The sequence below is a fragment of the Macrosteles quadrilineatus genome, unplaced genomic scaffold (assembly GCF_028750875.1).
Source record: "Macrosteles quadrilineatus isolate MER2022 unplaced genomic scaffold, UCM_ALF_1.0 Scaffold_9__3_contigs__length_116548681, whole genome shotgun sequence".
In the NCBI taxonomy this organism is placed as follows: Eukaryota; Metazoa; Arthropoda; class Insecta; order Hemiptera; family Cicadellidae; genus Macrosteles; species Macrosteles quadrilineatus.
Genome location: NW_026542602.1, coordinates 11,088,135 through 11,114,608, shown reverse-complemented (window position 1 = coordinate 11,114,608; position 26,474 = coordinate 11,088,135). Strand labels below are relative to the sequence as shown.

Genomic DNA, 26,474 nt, shown 5'->3' with positions numbered 1-26,474 from the left:
ACTGTATTTGTTAATATTTTTCAAATATGAAACAAAAACACATGTATAATTATTTTTTGGTAATGGACAAGTTTGAAAATAGTTTCCATCAGTATCGTAAGTGTTATAAAATTTGAGGAAAGTTAGTAAGAATACGTCTAATAAACACTGGAAACATATATTTAAGCTCACTGTTAACTCACGAGACGATATACAAATATAATAATAAAATAATATAATAATAATATAATATAATAATAAGTAATATAAAAGATAATACTTAACTCCGACTGTACATTCTAATCGTCCCCGGACCCGGTAGGTGAGGTGAATAACTGTGACGTTCCGTAAACGTCTGTAGCCTTAAGGTGAGATATTTTGCAGATTTCCAAAACGATAATACGTAATATATTTTGAACAGGTAAGCTTACAGAACATGTACTAAAACACCATGGATTCCCATTTATTTGAGGGAAAACAAAGTGTATTCGCGCAAAGTTTGGCTCTTTGGAAAACCTCAGAGCGTTTTTGGCTTCTACCAGGCGTGAGTGAATGTTTTTTAATTCTATCGGAGCTGTGATATTTTGCAGCAGTGTCGGATCCAAGGGAATGTTTTTTATTTGGAACATTATTACGGTTTAGTTATCGTCCCTTGTGAATTGCTATTTTTATGAGCTTCATTTCTGCGTTGTAGCCCTCCGAATTATTTAACAATTACTACAATTATCTAGAGGTTTAATACCTTGTTGCCAACGTAATCCTTAGTAGTCTTAATGGCTACCAGTTTCCACACATGTAAGTTGTTACAAGCCTATACGTGGTTGTTAATCCTTGAGGATCACCAGAAAGTCTTCAAAACACAAATAGAATACGAGCAAATAACGAAAAACCAACACAAACAGAAACACACATGTTTACGAACAAAAACTGTATGGCCATACTAGTAATCTCGGCGCGGCTGCGGGTTCAAGGTGGAAGTCTAGACTGCCATAATCTTATCCATTTAATACTCGCCCCTCATTATCTTCCCCTTAAAGTATTAACCCTACATACTCAATTATCCAATAAATGTGAAAAAATATTGTATATGTTTATTCTATTTATGAGAAATTAGAAGTTGCAGTATCCGATATCATTTATTCATTGAGTAAAGTTAATCGAAGAAACGTCTCTCAAAACGAACTATACAACTGTCCTTTACTATTTTTTTTTACATTTTTAACGCCCAAAAGAGAAGACCGTTGCGAGGTAAGTTTGTAAGATGCAAAAGAACATTAACCTTTGCTGTCAGACCAGCAACTGTGGTTGGATAAGGTAATTCTTCTATTTTATCATCTGTCATTGATCTTTGTTCCAAAATGGTAACAATGCCACCAAGGTTGGGAATGGGTTAGGGTTGGACGATGAAGCGAGTGACAATCTATAATCGATTATCGCAGACAAGAGCGATTTGTCTTTGAAAGACTTACGCTCCAGCAAACCCACGTAGCGTATTTCGCTGGTTACACATTTTGGGAAATTGTAAATTTTCCTCCCTTCTATAATCAGCCGGATTATATCTTAACGAATACTTGACAAACAAATATTTTACTTTAGTTGGTACTACAATCGTGCTTATTATTTATTTTAGAATATTCATTTGTGTGGCAAAACTCTTTTCTCTTTGAATCTCTTAATCAATAATCGATTCCGTTTATTTAAAAGTGATTCACTATTTTCTTCTTCGACAGCTTTTATCCACAAAATATTAATATTCTCTTCCCCCCTTGGTTAAAATCAGCACTGGCTAGACTACTTCTATAACTAAAATGTATACTTGGGGATAAAAAGCTATAATTTATTTCACAAAAAACCAAAACAAACTTGGCTGTAATCCAGGTTTTGAACCATCCTCCTAGTGGAATTAAATTGGCCTTTAGTTTTACTTGACTATGCATTGATTAAAACCACCACAATGTGATATTGTAAGTATTTAAAAAACGCATAAATCATTGAATCATTTGTAATATACTATCGTTTTTAACGATAAAGTTAGTCACAGGTAAGCATTAAAGCATGTCTTCAGTAAGTTGTTGTATATGCTGTGCACTTATTGTAATAATTTCTGTCATAGCGGTAAGTCTAAAGAGTGTGAAAATTTTAGATTGGATCTTTTGTTAGTATTACACGCCAGTTCAATTTGTACTATGGAAACACTATTATCGGTCTAAACCCCACAGAATTTGGTTGATATTCTAGAATTCGAACCCTCGATGACGATAATCGGCAAACTAGGAATGATGCATAATGCATTAGTTTTTATATTACAAATTTATTTTGTATGTCTATCATTAAATAAATGCAATTAATATCTACAAAATTTTGAAATTCTGCGAGTTGGCTATATTAAGGGGGGAGTTCACGCCAAAAATGGCCAAAATATGAATTTTTACAATTTTTTATTTTTTTATTTTTTTTTATTATATATTAGGCCTAAATTCTGAACATAAAACAGTTAAAAACAACCTTATACGATTTTTCTCTCATAAAAAATACTTTGAAATAGCACATTGTCAATCACTAAAAGCACCGTGTTTTGGTATTCGGTCGTTGCCAAAAATGGCCAAAATATAAATTTTTACAAAATTTATTTTTTAATTTTTTTATTATATATTAAATTCTGAACATAAAACAGTTAAAACCAACCTTATACGATTTTTTTTCTCATAAAAAATACTTTGAAGTTGCACTTTGTCAATCACTAAAAGCACCGTGTTTTGGTATTCGGTCGTTTTTCAAAAGTTTACTTTTTTCGCATGGGAACATAAATATCTCAAGTTCTATACTAGATAGAAGGATGAAACTTTTTAAATTTTGTTCAGTTTGACAATATCTACAATCTCTAGCATGGATTTATGAAAATAATGTCATTAAAATATTTAAAAAAAATAGTTTTTACCAGTTATTTTGGGGAAAAAATATTTCGAAATTTAAAAATTTACTGTAATTTTATTTTATATTAAAAAAGTATAGATAATTTCCTTAAACCCATGCTAGAGATTGTAGGTATTACTCTCAGAAACAGATTTAAAAAAACAACCCTCTATCACTTTTAAAACCTGAGAAATTTATGTTCTCGCAAACCCTTGCAATGCACAAAAATCCCCCCCCCCCGCCCTTGGGTAGCGGAAAAAAAAATTTTCCAGCTTTTTGCTGTATGTTTTATATAACTTCACCTTAAGGTGTAGTATGAGTAAAATTGGTTTGTAAATAAAGATTTTCACTTTTTATTTAAACTCCCCCCTTAACTATAGGAATATGTACTTGTTTAATTCCAAATACAACGTGAGTTAATAAACTCAGAAGCGTATAGTACTGGGAATGCGCAGTGAAATTCACAGAACAAACAGACGATATAAGCATCACTGAAAGTTTCACAAGGAAAACACTAGACGTGGAATAATTAGCTTAAAATGTCAACAAATCGATAGCTTCCTCAAAAACTCTTCCCTTCAGAATCAGAACTTTTTATTGCCGTTTGAAACTTAACTGCATAGAATAAAAGTCTCAAATTTTACATGTTCGTTAATTAAACCCCTTTAGATGTAAAACAGTTCGAGGAACGGGTAAATCAGATTAACTAACCATATTCACAAAGAGCTCTCTCAAAAACAGTTTGCAGTTCAAACAAATGGATGTAACATCGAGTTCAAAGGAACTGATGTCACAGGTGTACTGCTGAATGCAATTCAGCATGTATTTGTTTTTATTGAGAAGCGTTAATTTGTTGTTATAAATACTTCTACTACTAAAATTTATATAAACATTTCGCTATTGCTACTTTAATGTAAAAATGCAAAGCAATATACGAATCAGCCTAACTGTCGAACGAAGTATTTTGTTATTTTTCACCCAAATCCTGTTACGTTGTTCATTTTCAAATTCTAGTGTACCATTTTCGTGTCTACAACAATGTCTGCATGTTGCTCTAATTGTAAAATAATCATCGATAACTTTATAATTCATTGTCATTCCATTATTGACTCTACTCCATCAGCTGGAGAATGGTTGAATTACTTCACGACTGACAATACCTAGCTGGTGGAAACCCGTATAAACTTCAAACATCTTTTTATCCATGCGAATAAGACCATAGCTTCCTAGACGTATATGCTAAAAATCTTACTAAAAAAAACTTTTGCAAAACTTATGACAGCTAGCCTGGCCATACTACTGGACCGAATTACACGCGGTTGGTACCAAATGAAAGATATTTTCCTGAAGATGAGCAGAATCCCTTTACAAATTAAAATAGGCTAAAAAATAAGTACAAAAAAGAATTTTAAATTAAAAGAAAAAATCATGGGCAATATGGCGAAATAACAACAAAATATAAACAAAAATCCAAACAAATGGAAGAAATTCAAATCACATGTTTTATTTACAGCGTGGGGTGAAAAATAGAGAAGTTTGCATAACACCATTGACTAAACATACTTTTGGTCGAGTTTTTGACCACGGGGCGAGCTCTCGTATAAAACTAATCAAAATTTATCAACGGAGATTTGTAAAGAGCTTAAAAAGGTGATATTTTATTATGTTACTCTCTTATGACAAACATAATTGGCATTGATTAACGTCGATTTTAATCAAATTTAAATTTTGGTTTAATTCTTATTGAGGAATTCTTTGCACAACCCCGTATCAACTTATAACGTAGCCTACTGTATAATATCAATTTAGGTAACGTCACCGTAGCTCAACGTGCTGATAGTTAGGCTTTGCTAACCAATGGTAAATTAGATTGTACACTGAGGATAGACGTAACAATTAATTGCGTATCACTAACAGCAAGGTGTAATCAATAACCCACATACGCATGAAACTAAAGTTAAGAGTAGGAAGCAGTAATTTATATACTAGACTAGTAATTCACGTTGAGGCAATTATTTGTAATTTAACACGTTGGGTGCTGATGACGGGAATTCCCGCAATTGCTTAACATTGAAATAAATGCAACTTTTATGTTCAAACATGTCGATAGCACGAATAGTGTTAAACAGCGTTTCTTGAGTATCGTGATTGATTCAACACTACAGTCTAAATCGGTTAGAACTAATCAGTAAGAAGGAAACAATAATATAGGCACAGCTGGGTCAGACAGAATAGTTGACGTAATTATCTTTGATCAAGCGCTTGTAACAATATAGCTCTTTTGAGACAATGACAACCAAATAATTAATATACCAGAGTATATTTTAATTGGTGTCACACGTTTTTCATACAATTAATTATAAGTTATAATGATGTTTAATGAAAACATTTTGGAATCATTTTAATACATTCATAATAATTATCTTGAAAGTTCGTATTAAATAGACACAGTACGGTACTTTATGTATTTCATCACACATATTTAAATTATCCGAATTTGCAACATCCAATGAAGGTTGGGGATCACGGATTGAAAATACGGGTAATTTAATGGCATTCATTGAAACTGATCAACAATTTTTTAAGCTTAATCAGTGTATTCGTTTTTACGGATATTGAGTATTAAAAGGCATATATAAATGGTTTTTTATATTGTTATATAAATTTGAATGATCGACTAATCCATATATATATTTTTATAAATATATATTTTGGAAATATCCCGATGAATAAAGCACACAACCTAGGCCAAACCTAAATAGGTACTATTTCTGCTTGTATTATTTACGATTAACCCTGTTTGAAAGTCAAGATAATAAAAATCTGACCTGAATTGCATGAACATCGATAGTTTTACAGCGCCAATCTAATTTATCATATATATTTCCGTTTGTATACAATTTACCCGTTTGTCGGTCATTGGACATATTATACATGCACACGTTGGTATTTATTGAAAATGGAAATATCCAACGAAATTGATTACGGTCCTGGAACTAATAGTGTTACCTGAGTTTTACTCAGTGTTTCTAAACAAACCAAACTACATACCTGCAGATGGTCCAGTAGCGCCTCCAGTCCTCGGTCGCTGATACTCGAGCATCTCAGACTGAGGGAATGGACGTGTTTGGTAGCCAATGGGAAGTTGTGGACGACGTCCAGAGCGTCCTCGTCTGTAGCCCCCAGGAGACTCAGGGAGGTGAACCCTCGTCGCAGGAGGGACGCGTATATCCTGGCGCGGTCCTGGTGCGTGGTGTCGCGCATCTCCCTACACCGCACGACCGGCATCAACCCGGCCCAGAACCTGGGGGAACGGTACAGCAAGTCCCGCCACTTCACACACACTTGCGCTATAGTCCGTCGCTCCAGGGGGGTAAAGTAGCCGAAGAACTTGGTAAGGAAGCGATCGTCCATCAGGAGATCCTGGAAGGACTGCGGCTCCGGAAGGAGGATCTTCCTGACTGGTTGAGGAGTCGCATTCATCTTCCTGAACCTAGAAGGTTTGTCCGGGGGAACGGTGTTGTTTCCTCCGCAGAACACATTGGTGACACGTTCCATGACTGATGTTTTCCCCGTGGGCGGCTGGGTGATCCCATTGCGCTGGTGGTGTTTACCCCTGAGCCCCAGACCGTTGATGCGTTTGCTCAACTCGGCGCTGGCTCGTTCCACCACCCCTTGGGCCGACATGACGCTCACATCACCGCCACCACACACTACACTCTGCCACTGTGACTGAAGAGGCGTCCCACTGCTGCCAACTGTCCCGGGCACCGCGACGCCGCGCTGCTGCCAACCCCGCCGCGACTAATTTACCCTGAGATGTTTCTAGGAAACTAATTCATTTCCGGAAAATTTTGTTTTACAGTTTGTTAGGAATGAATGGAGAGGTTTTGAGGTGGTCTTAAGATATTACAAAGTTTTAAGAAGTGTTTTGAAAGCAATACTTTGTAATCAAAGATTATTTAAACAACGAAGATAATGGGCTACGCGTAAACAAAGGTGTATCACATAACCTAATACAGTTAATGAGATATTGATTACCTTAAATTATCATTATTATTATTTTACTTAAACCTATAAACACCCAAAAGATTCAAATATAAAACTAATAATTTTGAACTATGAATTGTATTACACGTTATCATTGACTTTTAAACACCTATAAAGTAGCCAGTGTAGTAAAATTAGGCCTACACGTTTTTACAACTCCCCGCACACATTCAATCAAATCGTACAAATAAATAATTTGGCTTTGTCGTCCGTTGCACTTGTGTTAAATTCAAAAAGTTGTTTCAGTTTCAAAGGGTTTCATTCAAATAACAATAACACATATTCAACTAAATGTAGGTCTATGCTTCATTTTAAATAATAATTTCTTGTGTACGGGAGTATTCGCAATTTAAATTCAAGATTCAGTATGATGAACATTAACATAACAATGCTACCAACACGAAAGTCCTCCTTTTTACTGGGGATGACATCCCTTAGCCCCGTTTATGGCCTGATCACCAGGCTCGTCCCCTGATGTTGTATTTATGAGACAGCTGTCTCAATCTCCTTAACGTTTCCGTCTCAAGTAAACGGATTCTCACGTTAAATGTTAAAGATTTTATTTTTTACTGCAGTGATTTGTAGCTTATTCTAGATTCTAGATATATAGAATTCTAGATGTTTAAAACCATCTAGAATTCCTTAATAACAAATTATTTTTAATTCTGCGAATTTTGTGATTAACCATTAATGACAAGATGGAACTTTGTAGCACCTTGGCCCTCGGTTAGAATTACCCATTCCATTCTTATGTTAAAGGTGTAACCACTTAAAGAATAAATATTTACGTTGTTGGCTAGAGCCGACGTCTGGGTGCACTAAACCATTGACTATACACCTCTACCTCTACTACTAGTAGAGGTGTATAGTCAATGACTAAACTACTTATTTCTACCAAACACGCCAACCTTAACGAAACAATACTGAAAGGATGGCTTACTGTAAGCTATGGCGTATATCACATAAACACTTAACTTCACTATAAGTTAGAACAAATAATAGTTCTTGAAAGTTAACTACAGCATACTCTGTGGGTGATTGATTTTTAACTGTAGTTTAAAAATTGGACACAGCTAGTTTTAAAGATGGGCTTTCATTTTCAAAATCCAATAATTGATCAATAACAAGGTAAATACCCTTGGACCAATAATGGTAAACCAAAGGTAACAAAATATAATACTGTACTACAAGGGGACCCATGCACGAATCTATTATATTATTAAAGTGATACAATCAAATTTTATGTAAACGGTTAAGGTCATTTACCAAATAAAGATAAAGGCACATCAAAATGAAGCTTAGAGTGTGTAGATTTGCCGAAAATTATTGGTATGAACAAATTTCATATGCGCTCAGCCCCACAGGCCAATATGCATTATTTAGTAAGAGGGTTATGTATGGTTTAAAAAAAAAGTTGTATAAGTTTTTGTAAAATATCGCTCAAAATTTCATTTTGTAATTTATATAGTAAGCTACATGTAAGAGGCTTGACTAAAATTGAAGAGTTGTGGTAAAACATGTCATTCATGAAGCATCAATATGAAGCAATCGATACTATTGCTACACTAAGGTATGTTGTAAAATTCTTTTGGCTCTATAAACATCAAAAGTAGGGATTTGAAAGTAAGTAGTAAGATTCTTTTAGTAAGATATTTTCAAATTAAATCATAGAGTTGCTGTATTTTTAAAACACACATCAGCACCACTTATACACTTTAATGGCTGTCAAGGTCACATTTTCTTCCCGGTGCAAAGCACGGGTATAGCAGCTTGTTGTGCAATTATAGGGTTCAATACTTGTTTACGAGGGAAAACGAATCCAAAATAATACCCTTCCTTTCACCTTTCTAATATAATGTTTGCTTAAGACAGGTGAATGTAAAACTACTGAACTAATTATTTTACAAAAGAATTCATTTTGATTTTGGATCTACATAAAAAGAGAGATTTACCTACTTCAATCAGGTAATAATTAAAATACCCTCGCTGCAGCAAACCTGCAGACCAAGCGAATTTCCATTTAACTGGCTAGATTTCTACTAAAATATTCCCTAAAAATTTTCAGATTTATTTCCTATTTAAATAACATTAATTTTAGTGAGTACTTAGGTTTGCTGCTACAGGGAAGATATTTAGGCTAGATGTGTTTTTTTATTACAGTGTCGATAGCTTAGTATTAAATAAACAAATTTCCAAATTTGGATTAAATATATCCATAAACAAGCAAACTACAATAGTTTATTTATTCTCCATAAGAATAACATGGGAATTTTAAATTTACATTTTTTTAAATTATCTCCGTAACCTTACAACAACTTACAACAACGCTTCAATAAACAAAATTATTTACTTTTTTAAGCTCAACAAAATGATTTGGAGAGAAATTATAAAATGTTGTGTTTTTAGGGTCAAAATGAAAAAAAAATCTATTTTTATCCCATAAAAATCCCCATAAACCCCCGTTCTTATAGTCCGATTATGCTGGTTTTAACATTTTTGCTCGAGTTATCGAGCTAACGGACACATATAGATATATATATCTGAATTTGAACGGATGGTGTTTTTGGCCTCTGGGGACCTCAAAACAAAAAAGTAAATCGGTCCCGAGTCAAGGTCTGACCATGAGACTTGCGGTAATAGCTTATTCCCTCTATGGGAAATTCGCTAAAAGATTACTGCATTTAAAAATCTATTTTCATAAACTCATTCGTTTCTTGTTTACAATATGACTGTGGTTAAGATGCCTTTTTTCGTTTGCTTCATGCACATTTAAAATTTTCTTGTTATCGTCTACATTCAACTGAAACATGAGCCGTGAAGTTACAATTCACAATAAACCCGTTAAAGAAAGTTTTTCAGCTTAACTGGGTCTCACGGAGCAAATTAGCGATTATGTATAATTATTTTAATAAATTTCTCACCTACGATATTTGGTCAAACTCGTTAACCATTACTTGAAACATTTCAAAAAAATAAACCATATTAAAAGCTACCAAATTTGGATATAGTCCAACGGCTGTGTATTTCTTATCATATTTGCCACCTAAGAAATTGGCATTCATGATGGTTAAAGATTTATTTGAAAATACATGTAATGCGGTTTGTTCTGGAACAAGAAGGAGTTCATTGAGGAAGCTCATATTGATTTGTTTGTCAGTGTTGCCATCTCTGGGACAAAATTCGGGCGCTGAAATTCCCTCGAGGTTCATTGATAACAACGGGCTTTGATTCACTCCGCTGTCCATTCTGACGAGTCAACGATGCGTGGAAAATACGAGTAATATTTTTCATTAAATCATTTTACTAGTAGAATTGTTTAAGTTATGTTTGTTAAGTTTGTAAAACAGTTTACAAAATTGTAATATAAACAAAATGTATTTAACACATAAGAATAGGGTTTGGAGGCATAATTAAAGTCTTTGGAGGCCAAATTGTTTGATTACGATTTGGATCTTCTGTGTGATATACTTGTAAACGAATACTTTTTCGATCAAACAGCTAGTCTGCCTTTTGAACTGTAAAACTCTATTTTAGAACAATATTTTAATGAATAAGTAAAACAATTTGTAAGTACTCTTTTTTAATGTTATAATTAGGGAATAGATCTGAAGATGTTAGGAAAAATCTTTTTATAAAATACAACCAGGAAAATGAAAATTCACTTAGTCTGCAGGTTTGCTGCGGCAGGTTTGTTTCATCAATATTCTTTCAGCTTATAAACTATTTTAAAAACGGAATCGCTTTATAAAACATTTTTGCCCGAATCTATTAGCTATCTGCAAAATATAATGATGTTTTTCTCTTGGCTGAAAAAGTTTAAGCATGCAATCATTCTTGCCAATCGTACGCATAACCATTCCTTTGCCTATTTAATTTCTACTAACCTAATTGACTTATTTTACCTTTGTGCTTCAGATATTCTTGATAGCATTCTGCATTGACATGAGCACTACGAATTTCGTCCACTTATCATAACAATCGCCAGATAAATTAGGTCTTTGTAAACAGCAATTATAAAAATTACGGGAATAAGAACAAGAAAACAGTAAACACTTCGTTATCAAGCAACCCTAATTACCTCAACAAAGCCCAAGTACATAGCAGAGATAACACGGGTTATGCGTTAGATGAAGCTGTGGTCCACTGTGAAAACATGCAAGGTAAGTCATTTGGCGTTTATTTTAGTTGTTTTTTGTTTCAAAAATATTTAACATTTGCTATATTTTCCAATTATGATACAATGCGAAAATATACGACGTAAGGCTTTATTTAGCGTTGTACTTTTGGCTTGAATAATCTCTCAAACACTATATGCGATATGTTGATGCGTTACAACTAAACGAAAGGGGTTTTGACCTCTGTTAACCCAAAACGAAAGAAGACCATAAATAGGGCAATGTTGAACACAGCGATCCCTGGCCTCTACAGTGTGTATACGGTAAGTTGGCGCACGGGCCTATAAGCTACCCAGGCAGGTTATTATCTCCCCTCGGCGGTAGTGGCCGTTTCCGAGAAGAGTGACAAACTGGTATCTCCTATACAAATTACAATTTTTAGTCTATCTTCATATAAATATAAAAGTCTTAAAATACAAGAAACTAAGAAGATTGATATGAAACACGATGAACGTATTTGTATTTCGATTTAAAATAACAACGTTAAGCTGAAAAAATAACAAACTTCGGCCATTTTTAAATTGTTTAATGAAATCCATCGTGTTTTAAATCAATCTTCTTAGTTTTTTTATATTAGTAGTTTATGGATATTATACTTATATGGAGGTATTATCTATATAAATAAAATTAGAGTTTTGTCTGTACATTGCTCAGAATTATATATTTTTAGGTTATTTTTACGTCTTATACATTAAATAAGCAGAAACGAGTCTTATCTCAATTTCTGTCTGTCTGTCTTTCCCTTTGTCTGTAACACTCAAGATGACATTTTACGCTATCTTATCCTGGAAAACGAGAGTACCTATCAAGATCCAAGTCATTTTAATGTATTCACTGGATTGGCGAGATTGTCTTTAGCCATTAAAATATGGCCTCACTACTTTGTAAATAATATTACGAACGTTCAAAAATGTAGTTTTGTGCGATATATGTCAAGTTTTCGTCCAATTTTTATTGCATAATAATCATCTATGAAATAACGAACAGCTGTTCGGATCAAGATTATTTTTCCTAGCTGTCACTGATATGTTTACAAATGTTGTTTACAAATACCGCAACCTTTTTCAATCACGTTTTGAATGTAAATCCCAAGTGATTAAAAACGTTTTTCTTACATAACGGATTTAATTAATCGAAAGTGCAATAATATAGTGTAATATAGTGTAACCGTGTAAATGAAATTAAATAACTAGGCATCATCCAGTTCAGGAACCAGAGATTCTTTGTGTATAAATTGTTCTTGAGTTTTGATAACCAGAAAGAAGACCTTGAATCAGTGTTGTATACGGCTGGGAAACTTTAAATTTAATAATGATCGTCGCCAATGGCTTAGAAATATGGTTTCCACTCATTGACACGGCGCTTCAATGGCGGTTGTGTAAAGTGGTAAGTAAAAAATCACAACTGCAGTGGTTGATTGTAACAGAGGTTTACGGATGATGCTAAACTCGCTTTTCTAATGTGTTATTTTCTGTTCCTACCATTGACTATATATATATAGTCAATAGTACCTACTCACCGTGTGATGCAATCGCTGGACCATACAGCCATGCTCTTGGGTACGTACGCCTACCCAATTATTCATAACAAACTGTTCGACGACGATCCTTGATACCGGTACTTTTCCCTAGAATACACGTCCTACCTACTTAAGAAATAAAATTACAAACGTCCAAAAACCCAACGTTGTGTGATTTTTGTCACATTTCCTTCTAATGTTATTAGATAGCCTTTACCAATCATTGTTTAGAGAATAGGTACGTAGGGCCTAATCTATTAAATAACAAAAAGTTGTTTGTATGAGGTTGTTTTTTTTTTAAACTGACACCGATAAGGTTACATTAAAAGTTGTTTACAAATAAAGCAATTATTGGGAAATAACTTTGATTGCCGTTTTAAAACGTTTTACGAGAAAATCAAAAACCAAGAGATCAATAACCTCGGGACTTGATTAACTCATATAATTGGTCGGCTGTACTATAGTTCTCAACTGTGAACGTTGGTTTTTGGTACCGGTTCTATTCCTTATAACCGTTGGTACTGTTGGTAGTAGCAAGAATCATTTTTAAGTACCAACACATCACTGTACTTTACAAATTAGTTATCGTTGGTGTTGCACCTTATTTATTATTACAGGCGTATTCAATTTAATTGATGTCTTAACTGTACAATTTTTGCTTTTTCTTTCTTGATTCCAAAATGTTAGTTTATGCTAAGAAAACGATAACGCACTATAGTAAAACATTTATTCAGCTAACCATAATGAATTGTTTAAACGCTTTACGTTGTTTATGTATCAATAGTTCGTTGGTAATATTTACTATAAATTACCAGGCTGGACCACCCTGGACCAGTCGTCTTCATTTCATATAGGTAGTAAGCCGTCATTTCGGGTCATCATCGGTCCAAGCAAATATACATTGTTATGATGAAATTTGATGACATTAACAAAATATTTTAGATAGTAATTTTACAAGTACTTTGTTATGCTTAAAGCGTAGCAAACCCCCTAATTAAGTTCTGTATTTTTGTGTGTATGTCTGTTAGTAAAGCATTAATGTCCTTATTTCTCAGTGTTTCACGGAAAGGACAAAAGTACCTTTATAATGAAAATGTCAACACGAATAAAGTGTTAAATTGGGAGGTTGAAGTAGTACCTTAAATACTTTTAACCATTGTGGAAGGTAACTTTCAATTATAGGCCTACATTTGGGCTATGCCTCATAGATCTATAAAGCATTTTTTAGTTTAATCATTGGATTTAACATATGGACCAACACGACCCAGGTTACATTTAATTTCGAAGCATTTGTTTTGGCTTGAAACTGTCAGATACTGTATTTGCGAAGGTTTATCTACTGTATAATAGTTTTGCCAGCATATCTGAAAATATGCAAACCAAATTCTGTTCTTAATAAAAAGGTTTCAATAACTGACTACAATAAGATCCCCGTGCGTAGAACGGGCACACAGCTAGTAAGAAATAAACATTTTTTCAAATTGTATTGGAGGTGCTAGTTGGTCACTCATCTAGGAAACGGCCACGAGTGCCGAGGGGATATAATGACCGGGTGGCAGGCCCGTGCCCCAACTTACCGTATACACACTCTGTACGTTTATAGACTACCATCACGATTACTACCATTGCAACATACACTTCCCTATAGAAAATTGCTAGGGAATCACAAGTTCATTCCCAACTATGAGTGGTTTAATTGCCTTAAACGAAAACAAAAAAAAAATATGAATCCATGTCAATATTGTTTAAAGGAATAATTAATAAGGTTTCCATTGTAAAAATATAATAGAAGTTTACTGACGTTTCGGGATCTAGAATCTGACTCCGTCTTTAGGTGTGAAAGGACTGAGAAAACAATAATATCAGTACAGATGCGAAACATTTCCGGACATACAATAGCTGAAAAAATAATGTATAGTGCATTCAACTATAAAAAGTACGGTAAGCAGGAAGGAAAAAAAGGGCCGTGACTAAGTTCCATAAACGAATGTCACGACTCATGTTTTTTTTTCAAGTGTTTTTCCACCGGTGCCCTGACTCCCCAGTGAACAGCTGTCTGCTCCGAGAGTTCTTCTTACTCTAGCCTCCCCACCTGTCAATGTTCAAGTGCAAGTGCAACTAGTGCAAGTATAGATCCCTATGATGGGGATGGGCCTAAGGGCCTAGAGGCTCTGGCTCTGTGATGGAGAATGAGTAAACATCATTGATTGTTTTTTCTATAGTGACAAATCTTTATGCACTTTTAAAGTAGTTGTTCTTTTATTGGTGAAGTTTATGATGTTTGATTAAGGGGGCCACAAAGCGCCTGATGATGGGGCCCCAGAGGAGAGTCTGCACTTTTTTGAGTGGCGGGGAGGCTACTTACACCCTGGCTACCCTAGTACCTTCTGCTTCATAGCCTTGGCCCCCTATCCGCCCTGGTTTGTCACCCCTCTGGTGCTGTTCACCCACCGGAAACCCCTTCAAACCAAACCGTCCTGCTGCATTAAAATTGCATGTATATTGTTGTTTGTTTTTGAAATGTTTATTTCAGCTGTTCATCTCAAACAGTGGCTTGTTTATCCACGGTTTTTCTTGTTAGGTAGGACTATGAGCCACCCCTCCGCCTCTGCCCATGGGAACATGCTTCCAATTTTGTTCTCTGGTATGCAGAGGTGGATGGTATGGAATACCCTCCACAAAAGGGGAGTCCAGGGAAACATTTTTGCATCAATTAAAGTGAAAATCACTTTGTACAGTATCTTTTAATGAATTTTCCGATTATATTTGCTTGTAAATAGTCCACAATCTTACTTAATTACGTATTCTAGAACGTTGAACAGGTTAAGGCTCTCTCTCCAGTCTCCACAACCTCTTGGGCCAAAATCATAGCTCAATTTCAAAAGTGTACTAGACTGCAAACATTAAACAATTTGTGAACACAAACATGTTTAAAATATCCATGTATAACCTAAAACTACAATATATATTTTCACTTTTTAATTTTGGACAGGTTAAAATCATATTCTGTCATAATTATTGTTACAGATAATTACAGATTTATGTATAAGTATGAGACAAAAAAAATCTGTAGGTAATGATAATTATGACAGAATATGATTTTTACACAACATTTACACAATGTTATTTTTTAAATAGGCTACTTTTAAAATTCCCATATATTTAAAATGTGAATCATTTAAAAAAATATGCCGGCACCACCCATAGCCACTGGGCAAAAAAATCTCAGCACAAGTGTTGCCCATGTTAACATGTTATTTTATGCACTGCCCTCCCCCATATAACACAGCATAACACTATGCCAAACCCCCTCCCCACCCCCTAAGCGAGTTACGTAATATGTGTATGGCCCCGAAACAGGTATTAAACCAATTTCGTATTAAAAGTAACCCGGAGGCTAACATAAAAAATTATATACATTAATATAATTATTAGGGTATTGCGGTGAGTTTGGTTTTATAAAACGCTGATAGGAAATGTTAGCGAAGCTTCCCAACCTTGCCAGTAATAAACAATAAACATTATTAATGACCGACTGCTGGAGTAATTGTTGTTTCAGTGTGTGGGTGCCTACCTTGTGTGCCCAGAAGGTACATGATATGCCTGCTGTGCTTCCTAGGATTGATGATAACCTACATGATGAGGTTCTGTATCAGCTTAGCTATCACGGAGATGGTCAAACCTCACGTTAGAAATATCACCTCAACTGTGCCCGGTCATGTACAGTCCTGTCCATACGACGACAACAGGATACAACACACATCAGTGGATATGGTAGGTAAAGTCAATTTGCGTGTGTTTTGTATGGATCAACGTAATAGTTTTAAGCTAAGCGAGAAAAGAGATAAATGTTTGAAAAAAGTAATTAAATATAAAAGTTGCAAAAAAATTACTTTACACTAATTAAACTTAGCCCAGCATGCAATTAAAGAAATTGTTGTAAAATTTATCCTCAGCTATGACACGAGTTCAAGCATGTTTTAGGACAAAGGAGAATTCGAGTGGAGTGAGCGCACACAAGGGCTTGTATTGAGTTCGTTCTTCTGGGGCTACGTGGTGACCCAGGTGCCGGGAGGTATACTAGCAGAGAGAGTGGGTGGGAAGTACACCCTAGCGTTCGCGTTGCTGCTACCAGCACTGTGTACTCTAGCAACACCACTGGCAGTCTACTGGGGCGGCGTCTGGGGTCTCATAGTGCTCAGGATAATCATGGGCTGTGGCCAGGTAAGTGTACTAGCAGAGAGAGTGGGTGGGAAGTACACCCTAGGGTTCTCATTACTGCTACCAGCACTGTGTACTCTAGCAACACCACTGGCAGTCTACTGGGGCGGCGTCTGGGGTCTCATAGTGCTCAGGATAATCATGGGCTGTGGCCAGGTAAGTGTACTAGCAGAGAGAGTGGGTGGGAAGTACACCCTAGCGTTCTCATTACTGCTACCAGCACTGTGTACTCTAGCAACACCACTGGCAGTCTACTAGGGCGGCGTCTGGGGTCTCATAGTGCTCAGGATAATCATGGGCTGTGGCCAGGTAAGTGTACTAGCAGAGAGAGTGGGTGGGAAGTACACCCTAGCGTTCTCATTACTGCTACCAGCACTGTGTACTCTAGCAACACCACTGGCAGTCTACTGGGGCAGTGTCTGGGGTCTCATAGTGCTCAGGATAATCATGGGCTGTGGCCAGGTAAGTGTACTAGCAGAGAGAGTGGGTGGGAAGTACACCCTAGCGTTCTCATTACTGCTACCAGCACTGTGTACTCTAGCAACACCACTGGCAGTCTACTGGGGCAGTGTCTGGGGTCTCATAGTGCTCAGGATAATCATGGGCTGTGGCCAGGTAAGTGTACTAGCAGAGAGAGTGGGTGGGAAGTACACCCTAGCGTTCTCATTGCTGCTACCAGCACTGTGTACTCTAGCAACACCACTGGCAGCCTACTGAGGCGTCGTCTGGGGCCTCATAGTGCTCAGGATAATCATGGGCTGTGGCCAGGTAAGTGTACTAGCAGAGAGAGTAGGAGGGAAGTACGCCCTACCGTTCTCATTGGTGCTACCAGCACTGTGTACTCTAGCAACACCACTGACAGTCTACTGGGGCAGTGTCTGGGGTCTCATAGTGCTCAGGATAATCATGGGCTGTGGCCAGGTAAGTGTACTAGCAGAGAGAGTGGGTGGGAAGTACACCCTAGGGTTCTCATTGCTGCTACCAGCACTGTGTACTCTAGCAACACCACTGGCAGTCTACTGGGGCAGTGTCTGGGGTCTCATAGTGCTCAGGATAATCATGGGCTGTGGCCAGGTAAGTGTACTAGCAGAGAGAGTGGGTGGGAAGTACACCCTAGCGTTCTCATTACTGCTACCAGCACTGTGTACTCTAGCAACACCACTGGCAGTCTACTGGGGCAGTGTCTGGGGTCTCATAGTGCTCAGGATAATCATGGGCTGTGGCCAGGTAAGTGTACTAGCAGAGAGAGTGGGTGGGAAGTACACCCTAGGGTTCTCATTGCTGCTACCAGCACTGTGTACTCTAGCAACACCACTGGCAGTCTACTGAGGCGTCGTCTGGGGCCTCATAGTGCTCAGGATAATCATGGGCTGTGGCCAGGTAAGTGTACTAGCAGAGAGAGTGGGTGGGAAGTACACCCTAGCGTTCTCATTACTGCTACCAGCACTGTGTACTCTAGCAACACCACTGGCAGTCTACTGGGGCAGTGTCTGGGGTCTCATAGTGCTCAGGATAATCATGGGCTGTGGCCAGGTAAGTGTACTAGCAGAGAGAGTGGGTGGGAAGTACACCCTAGGGTTCTCATTGCTGCTACCAGCACTGTGTACTCTAGCAACACCACTGGCAGTCTACTGGGGCGGCGTCTGGGGCCTCATAGTGCTCAGGATAATCATGGGCTGTGGCCAGGTAAGTGTACTAGCAGAGAGAGTGGGTGGGAAGTACACCCTAGGGTTCTCATTGCTGCTACCAGCACTGTGTACTCTAGCAACACCACTGGCAGTCTACTGAGGCGTCGTCTGGGGCCTCATAGTGCTCAGGATAATCATGGGCTGTGGCCAGGTAAGTGTACTAGCAGAGAGAGTAGGAGGGAAGTACGCCCTACCGTTCTCATTGGTGCTACCAGCACTGTGTACTCTAGCAACACCACTGACAGTCTACTGGGGCGGCTTCTGGGGCTAAAGAGTTAAAGAGGTTATCTGTAAGAAAATAAAAATAAAGTCAATAAAAAGTATGAGGTTAACTGTAAGAAAGGATACATCATCCTTAGTCTTAGTTCGCCTCAATTAAAATTGTTTTCATTAAATTTTCATTCAATTTCAATTAATTATAGTTCTGTTTAGAATTTTTTGGGAGATGTAAGCGCATACTTTAAAAATAAATAAGTTTAAAATGCACGCAATGTATTTGAGTGTTAAGTAAATGTGAAAAATATTAAATTTCCTAGTACAATCTATCTTGAGGCTAGATGGTTTATTTATGGTTTACAGTTATCAATGAGAAAGGTGGAACTCTGAGTTCATTATACCTGGTTTAATGTAAAGTCCTGCCCAAGTTTTATCACAGTCTATGGCTTGGCTGAGGCACGTTTTCAAAGCTATATCAACATATGTACAGTAATCATATATCAATGGTGTTACAGGGTTTTGTCTATCCATCCCTAAATGCTCTCCTGGCTAAATGGGTAGCAGAAGAAGAAAGGGGAAGGCTGGGAGCCATGGTATTTGCTGGTAAGTAAATTTTTGCTCCTCCAGTCACAAATTTGTTCATGATAATGTTTTGGGAGGGCGAGGGGGCAGTCGTTAAAGATTTTAATATACATTTTTTTAACCAATACTTAAAATTCCATGTGAAGCTGATTCATTACTGAAAGAGAATTTTTATTGTATTATGTGGTTAGGCTCTAGAGCATAATTCATCTCCTACAAGTATTAGAGGGCTGAACAGGTTGGCTAAAAAAAATACAGATCAGTATCAAATACACTGTCTGCCTCGCTCTCGCTCTCAAACAACACACTCTTAGGAGTAAGCAGGTTTCTAACTTCACTTTCTGAAGATGTACGGCAATAGAGAGATGAAAAAAGAGACTCAAGTTCACAATCCGACATTTTTTGGTTCCAAGGAATTTTACACTGTAAGTTTATCTCCTTGATGCCATTGGATATAGGCTATACAAACCTAAGGCTGCTCTGGGATTTTGCGTTTATAGGTATGAAGGAGAGTGAGTAAATGTTTTTATTGTGTATTCAACCCTAATAGAGTCCTTGCGATGTTGTTAAATCTCTCTCTCTCTCCCTCTCTCTCTCTATCTCTCTCTCTCTCTGGCAGTAAGAGTATGAAATTACTCCAATTCTAAATTTAACTCCAGGAGCGAATTTCGGCAATGTAGTCTCCATGAGCATGGGTGGGCTTCTACTCAGCTGGATGCACTGGTCTGTGTTGTTCTACACATACGGAACTGTGGCTCTACTGTGGCTCTGGGTGTGGCTGCACTGTGGATATAGCAGACCTGAGGACCATCCAGGGCTGACTGACGGGGAGAAGCGCTACTTGCAGAAATACTGGGCCAAGGTCAACATGAAACAGGTGAAAGCCAATTATCGGTAATATTGGTAATAATTTCTTATGTCTTTAAACCAGTGGGATTTTGAATTTGTAAGGGAATCATCAATGCCCTGGTCTTGTTACTATCTAATATTTAGACCTTTTATTGGATAGCATTGTGATAGCCCAATGGCAAATGGGAACTGGGATTCAACCCTGCTTAAGGTTGAGCAATCTTCAGATTTGAAATTGAGCACTAAAACCATTCGCTTACCCAGAATATGTGTACTAATACAGTTGAACCTCGATAACAAGGGCCATTTTCAAATCCCCCTCTAATGTAAAAGGTTCTACTGTATAGTAAACTTTTACACCAATAATGATAAGCAAATGACTTTGAGAATGGGTAGTTTGCCTTATCATTGCATGGTGAGATCTTGTATACTATCATCTTACAGCAGATAATATATTACAACATTTATTTATTTTTGTATTAAATACAAAAAGTCAACCACAAAGTGTGCATATATCAGGAACAATATTTTTATGATGTCTTTTGCATGTATATCTCATCAAATATCACTCAAAATACAACTTCATCAAGGAGCATTCAAAATAAATTTTGACTACAAATCTTATAAAATAATCATATAAAAATGTTGACTAAAGTCGCCAAAATCCTACATATTGGTAAAGAAAGTATCATAGTCTTTATATAGGGACTAAGCTAAGAGTTGTAGTAGTATTAACTATATTTTCTTTGCCAGAAACTGCCCCCGACCCCGTGGCGACACATACTCACATCGGTCCCTCTATGGGGACTTGTGGTAGCTCAGATAGGCCATGACTGGGGACTGTTCACCATCGTCACAGACCTGCCAAAGTATATGAAAACTGTCCTTCACTTCTCCATTGCCCAGGTTAGTCTATGATAGGTCTACTCAAATACCAAGACTTCATACGCTCTGTGTGTCCTTTTATTCGAGCCAGAGAAAAGTGATGGTTCTGTGCTTACTTTGATAGAGACATCTCAAGTCCAGTTCTGTACTGAGTTTGATAGAGACATCTCAAGTCCACACATTAACGTGTATTATTAGATGTGTTACTCTCAGCTGAATCTTCTATAGCACTTTTACTTTCTCCCTCTATGTAATAGTATATGGAGAAAGTATTGTTTTTTCAAACTTTTTTAAGTTTGTTTTTTAAGTGGTTATTTCGGTTTTTAGTTTCCCTGAACCCAAATAGTTGTTTTCAAAGTCTGGAATGTGGGTGTGTCTGTATGTGTGGATGTGTACAGAGCTTAGAGACCACACCTGTGGTCCGATTTTGATTAAATGTGGTATGTGGGTAGGTACTTATCTATTGTATCTCCTGGCGTTTTTTATACACTTTTTATGGTGATTTTCTCATAAAGCCCCACAAAATAAGAGAAAAAATTAATTACACACAAAAACGACCCAAATGTTTCCGATTAAAATGTAGTATGTCATAGTCCTTTTGATTATAAACAAATTTGTTAAACCCCCTATTTCTGTAAAAATTATGGTTCAAAAGTTATTATAGTTTATGTGTCTTTCCCATAAAACCTCAATAAAAAACGCAAAAATAGGATTTTTTTAAACGTTACTGCAACGTTTGTGACTTTTCCTATAAAATATCATAGTGCACTTATTGTTAAGAAATGTTTTTATTAAGTTATATTATAGGATAAAGAATGCTTTTATTTATTGATTTATGCCTCATGGGCGCTGGTCCTATGCATGGAACGTTTTTAACAAAACAAGGAGTGAGCCAGTGTACAGTACAATGACAAAATGTAATGATGATTATTATCTATTAGCCTACCGGGATGCGAACCCGCAACCTTGTTGCCGGGAATTTGTAGTTTGCCATGCTGCCAACTGAGACCAACTTCAATCAATTGATTATTGATTTTATTGTACTCAATCATACAATATGGATTGTGTTATTTAACCTATGTATTTAATCATAAAAAGGAATTTCATGAGTAACTTTACATTAAGTTGGTAAAACTAAAATTAAAGTGTTTAACTAACACCGGAAGACTAACTATTACTGTCAAATATATATACTGTTTTGTTCTAAGTATTCTTATATTAATTTTTAATTTTAATGCACTCTAATAATATGTAACTGATTTCACCACAATCTCCATTTAAATACCATTTCAAATAGTTAAATGTTTTCCTCATAGAGTGCATCAGTATCTTCAAACCCCAATGGTTTCAAGACTAGCTCTCTGATTGGTCACTGATATGTATCACATGACCAACTCCTTCCTTCAGTAGAGTAGTGGCACACTCTTGGGCAAGTCCTGTTGCTATGAGGACTTAACATGCCTTTTCTCCTACATTTTCAAATACCATAAACCTCTTTACCAACATAAATATTTACCGCTGGCTTATAACTTATTATAAAGACAATTGAAGTGTTTTTTAACATCATATAGTGTGAAAAAGTGAACTTATCAACATTATAGCATTTCAGGATTCATCAAAGGGGGCCCCCAGTCTACGCATCAGTTTAATAAGAAAAGGTTAGTGTACCGGTATCCAATTCAAAATAACTATAATACAGTCCACATTGCTTTCAAATTAACATAAATTCCCCACATTTTTGGTACTTCGAGCTGGACGGATAAACTCAGTGCGTTGGAAATATTTAAAGAATTGTTAAGATTTAATTTCATTGTGAAATACATTTTTTATTTTATCACAAACACATTTTTATAATTTGTGAACATTTATTAAATAAGCCAGTGTTGTTTTATTGATTTTTTTAAATCATAGGACATTGTACTATATATTTTCAAAATCAAACATATTTAAGTTTGATGATTTTTCATATTTCATTTCCAAACATGCACAAAAGTGAAAGTCTAGTTTCATGTCCAATTTTAAATATTCATGATTATATCTCAGCCATTTCATGAGCCTTATCTCTAGCAGACATACCCCCCTTCCCCTCTCAGCATTCTGTTTGCATTCCAGGATATTCATTGTGTAGCCAGAAATAATTATCCTTCCTTTCCTTGTTCTGATTATCTACAAATGTTATTGATTCTCATCTATCACGAAAACAGCTGATTGCTTTGTACAGTAATATTGTCGATTGATCATTATTGTATTAAATGATACTTCTGGAACTTCTGGAAAGAAAATTAAAATGTAAATAATTTAGTGTGATTTTATATTGCAAATACTTTGCAAAATAAGTTATTGAAATTTCTAGTGAAGAAATAACTTTAATTTATAAATTCCAAGGTGGAGTTTATACAGACCTTTTGAGTTTTATTGTGTGTTTGACTATTCTATTCCAAAATGAGATTTTTATCTTTTGTCAAGCAAAGTCAACTTATTGAACAAAGACTTAGTAGTATTGACAAGCAAGTTACAACATTAAGTACTGTTCAAGCCCTTGAATCTTTAAATGATCAACAAATAAATAGAATAAAGTTACTTTCAACTGCAGCTTCTCAAAAACATGCAGAATTTGAAAAAATTGTTAATAAGTTGTTCTCTACAACTCCCCTACCTGGGGCCCATTTCATAATAAACTACAAGTTACAAGTTACAACTTGTAACTTGTAATTTCCATTAGATTTGCATTGGGCGATCAGCTGATTTACTAATAATATTAGTTTGTACTTTATTATGAAATGGGCCCCTGAAGACATCGTAGATGAAAAGGTAACCGAACTTCAAGATAAAATATCTGACCTGTACATAAATATTAGTAGCTTATGTAGCACATTAATACCTACACCTGCAGTATCTGAGCAATTGAATCAGTCCACCGCTAGTTCAACAGCACAAGCTGTGGCTGTACCTCCGACAATAAAATTGCCTTCATTGGATTTAGGTAAATTCTCTGGTCAACCAGACCAGTGGATGTCGTTTCATAGCATATTTGAAAATGCAGTTCATACTAATGAGTCACTCAGTAACATAGAAAAATTTACATATTTGCTATCCTGTCTCTCAGATGAGCCATTGAGTTTGGTGAAATCTTTGCCTCTTAACGCTGCGAACTATGCTATAGCATGGCAATCTCTGATAGATAGATACCACAATACAAGGTTGCTAATCACTCTTCATACTAACAATATCTTAGATTTGCCTCAACTTACTAGGCCTACTGTCAAACAATTGCGGAAATTTCTCTCAGTTTACAATGAAAACTACCAGGCCTTAAAAACTCTCGGTCATGATATTGCTAATGAAAGTTTGCTTTTGACAACGCATATTTTGCGTAAATTTGATTCTGCTCTCCGCACTAAGTTTCAGCACTCACGTAATGACTCAAAAAAGGTCCCTACTATCAATGAATTAATTCTTTTCTTGGAAAATAAATGTACACAAGAGGAGGCTGCGGAGTTAGCTTCTGTTTCGAACAAAACATTTTCACCAAATGAAAATAAGAGCAACCACCCAATCAAATCTAATTTTGCGAATAAGGCTAAAACTAATAGGGCTAATGTTGTATTGTTGTCGTCTAACGACAAAGATCGAATGCTTAAATGTATTTATTGCTCCGCTACTACTCACATAGTATTCAAATGTCCTAAATTTGGGGGCATTAATACTAAAGACAGGTTTGACTTCATTAAGAGTAAAGACTTATGTGTAAACTGTTTTGGTATGCACAAACCTAAAATGTGTAAATCTAAACAGAATTGTCTTACTTGCTCAAAACGACATCATACTCTCCTGCATTTTGACCAGGCTCAAACAAGATTGAATGAAGCAAACACTGATCCCTGTACAAGTAATGTTAAGTCCCCTGATCATGTCAATCAATCGAATACTCTTATGGGTTTGGCTCGTACTCAGAATAATACTGTATTGCTTGCAACCGCTTTAGTGAAAGTTTCTACTCACAAAGGAAACGGTCTCGTTTTGCGTGCTGTTTTGGATAGCGCCTCACAAACCACACTTATTTCAGAAAGTTGTGCAAATATATTAAATGTAAAACGCTCTGCTGTTGGCGTCCCTGATATCAAAGGAATTTCTGTGGCTAACATAAAGCCTAAAGGTTTCACACATCTGAATATCTCTTCCCTCAGTGGGTCAAATTTGGCCTCTTCTCATCCTGTTCTTATTCTTGATCAGATTACAAGTAACCTGCCTCGAGTTCAACTCTCACCCTTCATCAAAGCTCAACTGAAAAAATACATGCTAGCCGATCCAACCTTTGACTTGCCAGGTCCCATTGATTTATTGATAGGAGCGGATCTATTCCCTCAAACTTTACTTGAGCCGCCTGTAAGTATGGGAGAAAATTTACCCTTCATTATGAGAACAATTTTTGGCTTTGTTGTGCTTGGTGCCGCACCTATTGCTCCCTCCAATCAACCGCTTCAATTTAGTGGAATATCCACTCTTCTCTCAACTAACGACTTAGATCTTCATGCTACTCTTCAACGATTCTGGTCAATTGAAGAACCGCCTCAAACTTTGAAAATTTCGCCAACTGATGCAGAGTGTGAAAAACATTTCCTAAACTCACACTCACGTGACAATACCGGTAGATATATCTGTCGTTTACCGTTTAAGGAATCTCCTCAGAAATTGGGTCTTTCAGCACCTGTAGCTAAACGTATGTTTAACTCACTTGAAAATAAATTTGCTGCTCAACCAGACTTCAAGATGAAATATGTTGAATTCATGCAAGATTATGAGGCTTCTGGTCATATGGAAATTTGTGAATCAATTCCGCCCTCAGACGAACCTCACTTCTTCCTACCTCATCATGGTGTTTTTAAAGGAGACAAGCTAAGAGTGGTTTTTAACAGTTCGGTCCCAACTTCTACTGGAATCTCGCTTAACAGCTTACAACACCAAGGCCCAAAACTGCATAACGATCCCACTGATATAATTTTTCGCTTTCGACAACATAAATATGTCTTCACATGTGACATAAAACAAATGTTTAGGCAGATATTAATTCATGAAGATGATAGAAAATTTCAATTGATTTACTGGAGAAAAGAGCCCTCTCATCCGATCAAAGTGTATCAGTTAACCACGGTTACATACGGCATGAGTTCAAGTCCATATTTAGCCAATCGTGTTATCCAACAGCTAATGGCCGATGAAGGTGATAACCATCCGCTAGCAGCCAAAGCTCTGCAAGATCAAATCTATGTTGATGACGCTTTGTTAGGTTGTGACACTTTAAATGAAGCCCTTGACTTACAGCAAGATGTTATCGATTTACTACTCAAAGGAGGATTTCAGCTACGAAAATGGTCTTCTAATAATGAAAAACTTCTT

The 26,474-nt window shown here is 36.4% G+C and overlaps 3 protein-coding genes across 5 annotated transcripts in view; 2 read left to right on the top strand and 1 right to left on the bottom strand.

Moving 5' to 3' along the window:
• Positions 1-6,608, bottom strand: part of LOC129002578 (F-box/LRR-repeat protein 16-like) — an 81,388-nt gene extending 74,780 nt beyond the window's left edge. The window contains exon 1 of the mRNA XM_054430496.1: positions 5,944-6,608. Within this exon, the coding sequence (XP_054286471.1) occupies positions 5,944-6,579 (636 nt within the window). The 5' untranslated portion in view covers positions 6,580-6,608. The remainder of the gene's footprint in view (positions 1-5,943) is intronic.
• A 3,572-nt stretch (positions 6,609-10,180) lies between these two features.
• On the top strand, positions 10,181-17,115 carry LOC129002382 (putative inorganic phosphate cotransporter). The gene is made up of 4 exons (XM_054430131.1): positions 10,181-10,219; positions 10,858-11,102; positions 16,196-16,410; positions 16,621-17,115. The coding sequence occupies exons 2-4, from the start codon at positions 11,096-11,098 to the stop codon at positions 17,113-17,115; spliced, it is 717 nt and encodes a 238-aa protein (XP_054286106.1). The 5' UTR covers positions 10,181-10,219; positions 10,858-11,095.
• An 8-nt stretch (positions 17,116-17,123) lies between these two features.
• The window catches only part of LOC129002579 (putative inorganic phosphate cotransporter), a 30,735-nt gene continuing 21,384 nt past the window's right edge, over positions 17,124-26,474 (top strand). Inside the window, exons 1-4 of one of the 3 annotated variants that reach the window (XM_054430499.1) lie at positions 17,124-17,166; positions 19,277-19,364; positions 20,003-20,220; positions 20,946-21,098. In XM_054430499.1, the coding sequence (XP_054286474.1) occupies positions 17,152-17,166; positions 19,277-19,364; positions 20,003-20,220; positions 20,946-21,098 (474 nt within the window). In that variant the 5' untranslated portion in view covers positions 17,124-17,151. Of the gene's footprint in view, positions 17,167-18,351; positions 18,391-18,599; positions 18,697-19,276; positions 19,365-20,002; positions 20,221-20,945; positions 21,099-26,474 lie in introns of those variants that run through there. The other 2 variants (XM_054430498.1, XM_054430497.1) reach the window with 2 other exon arrangements.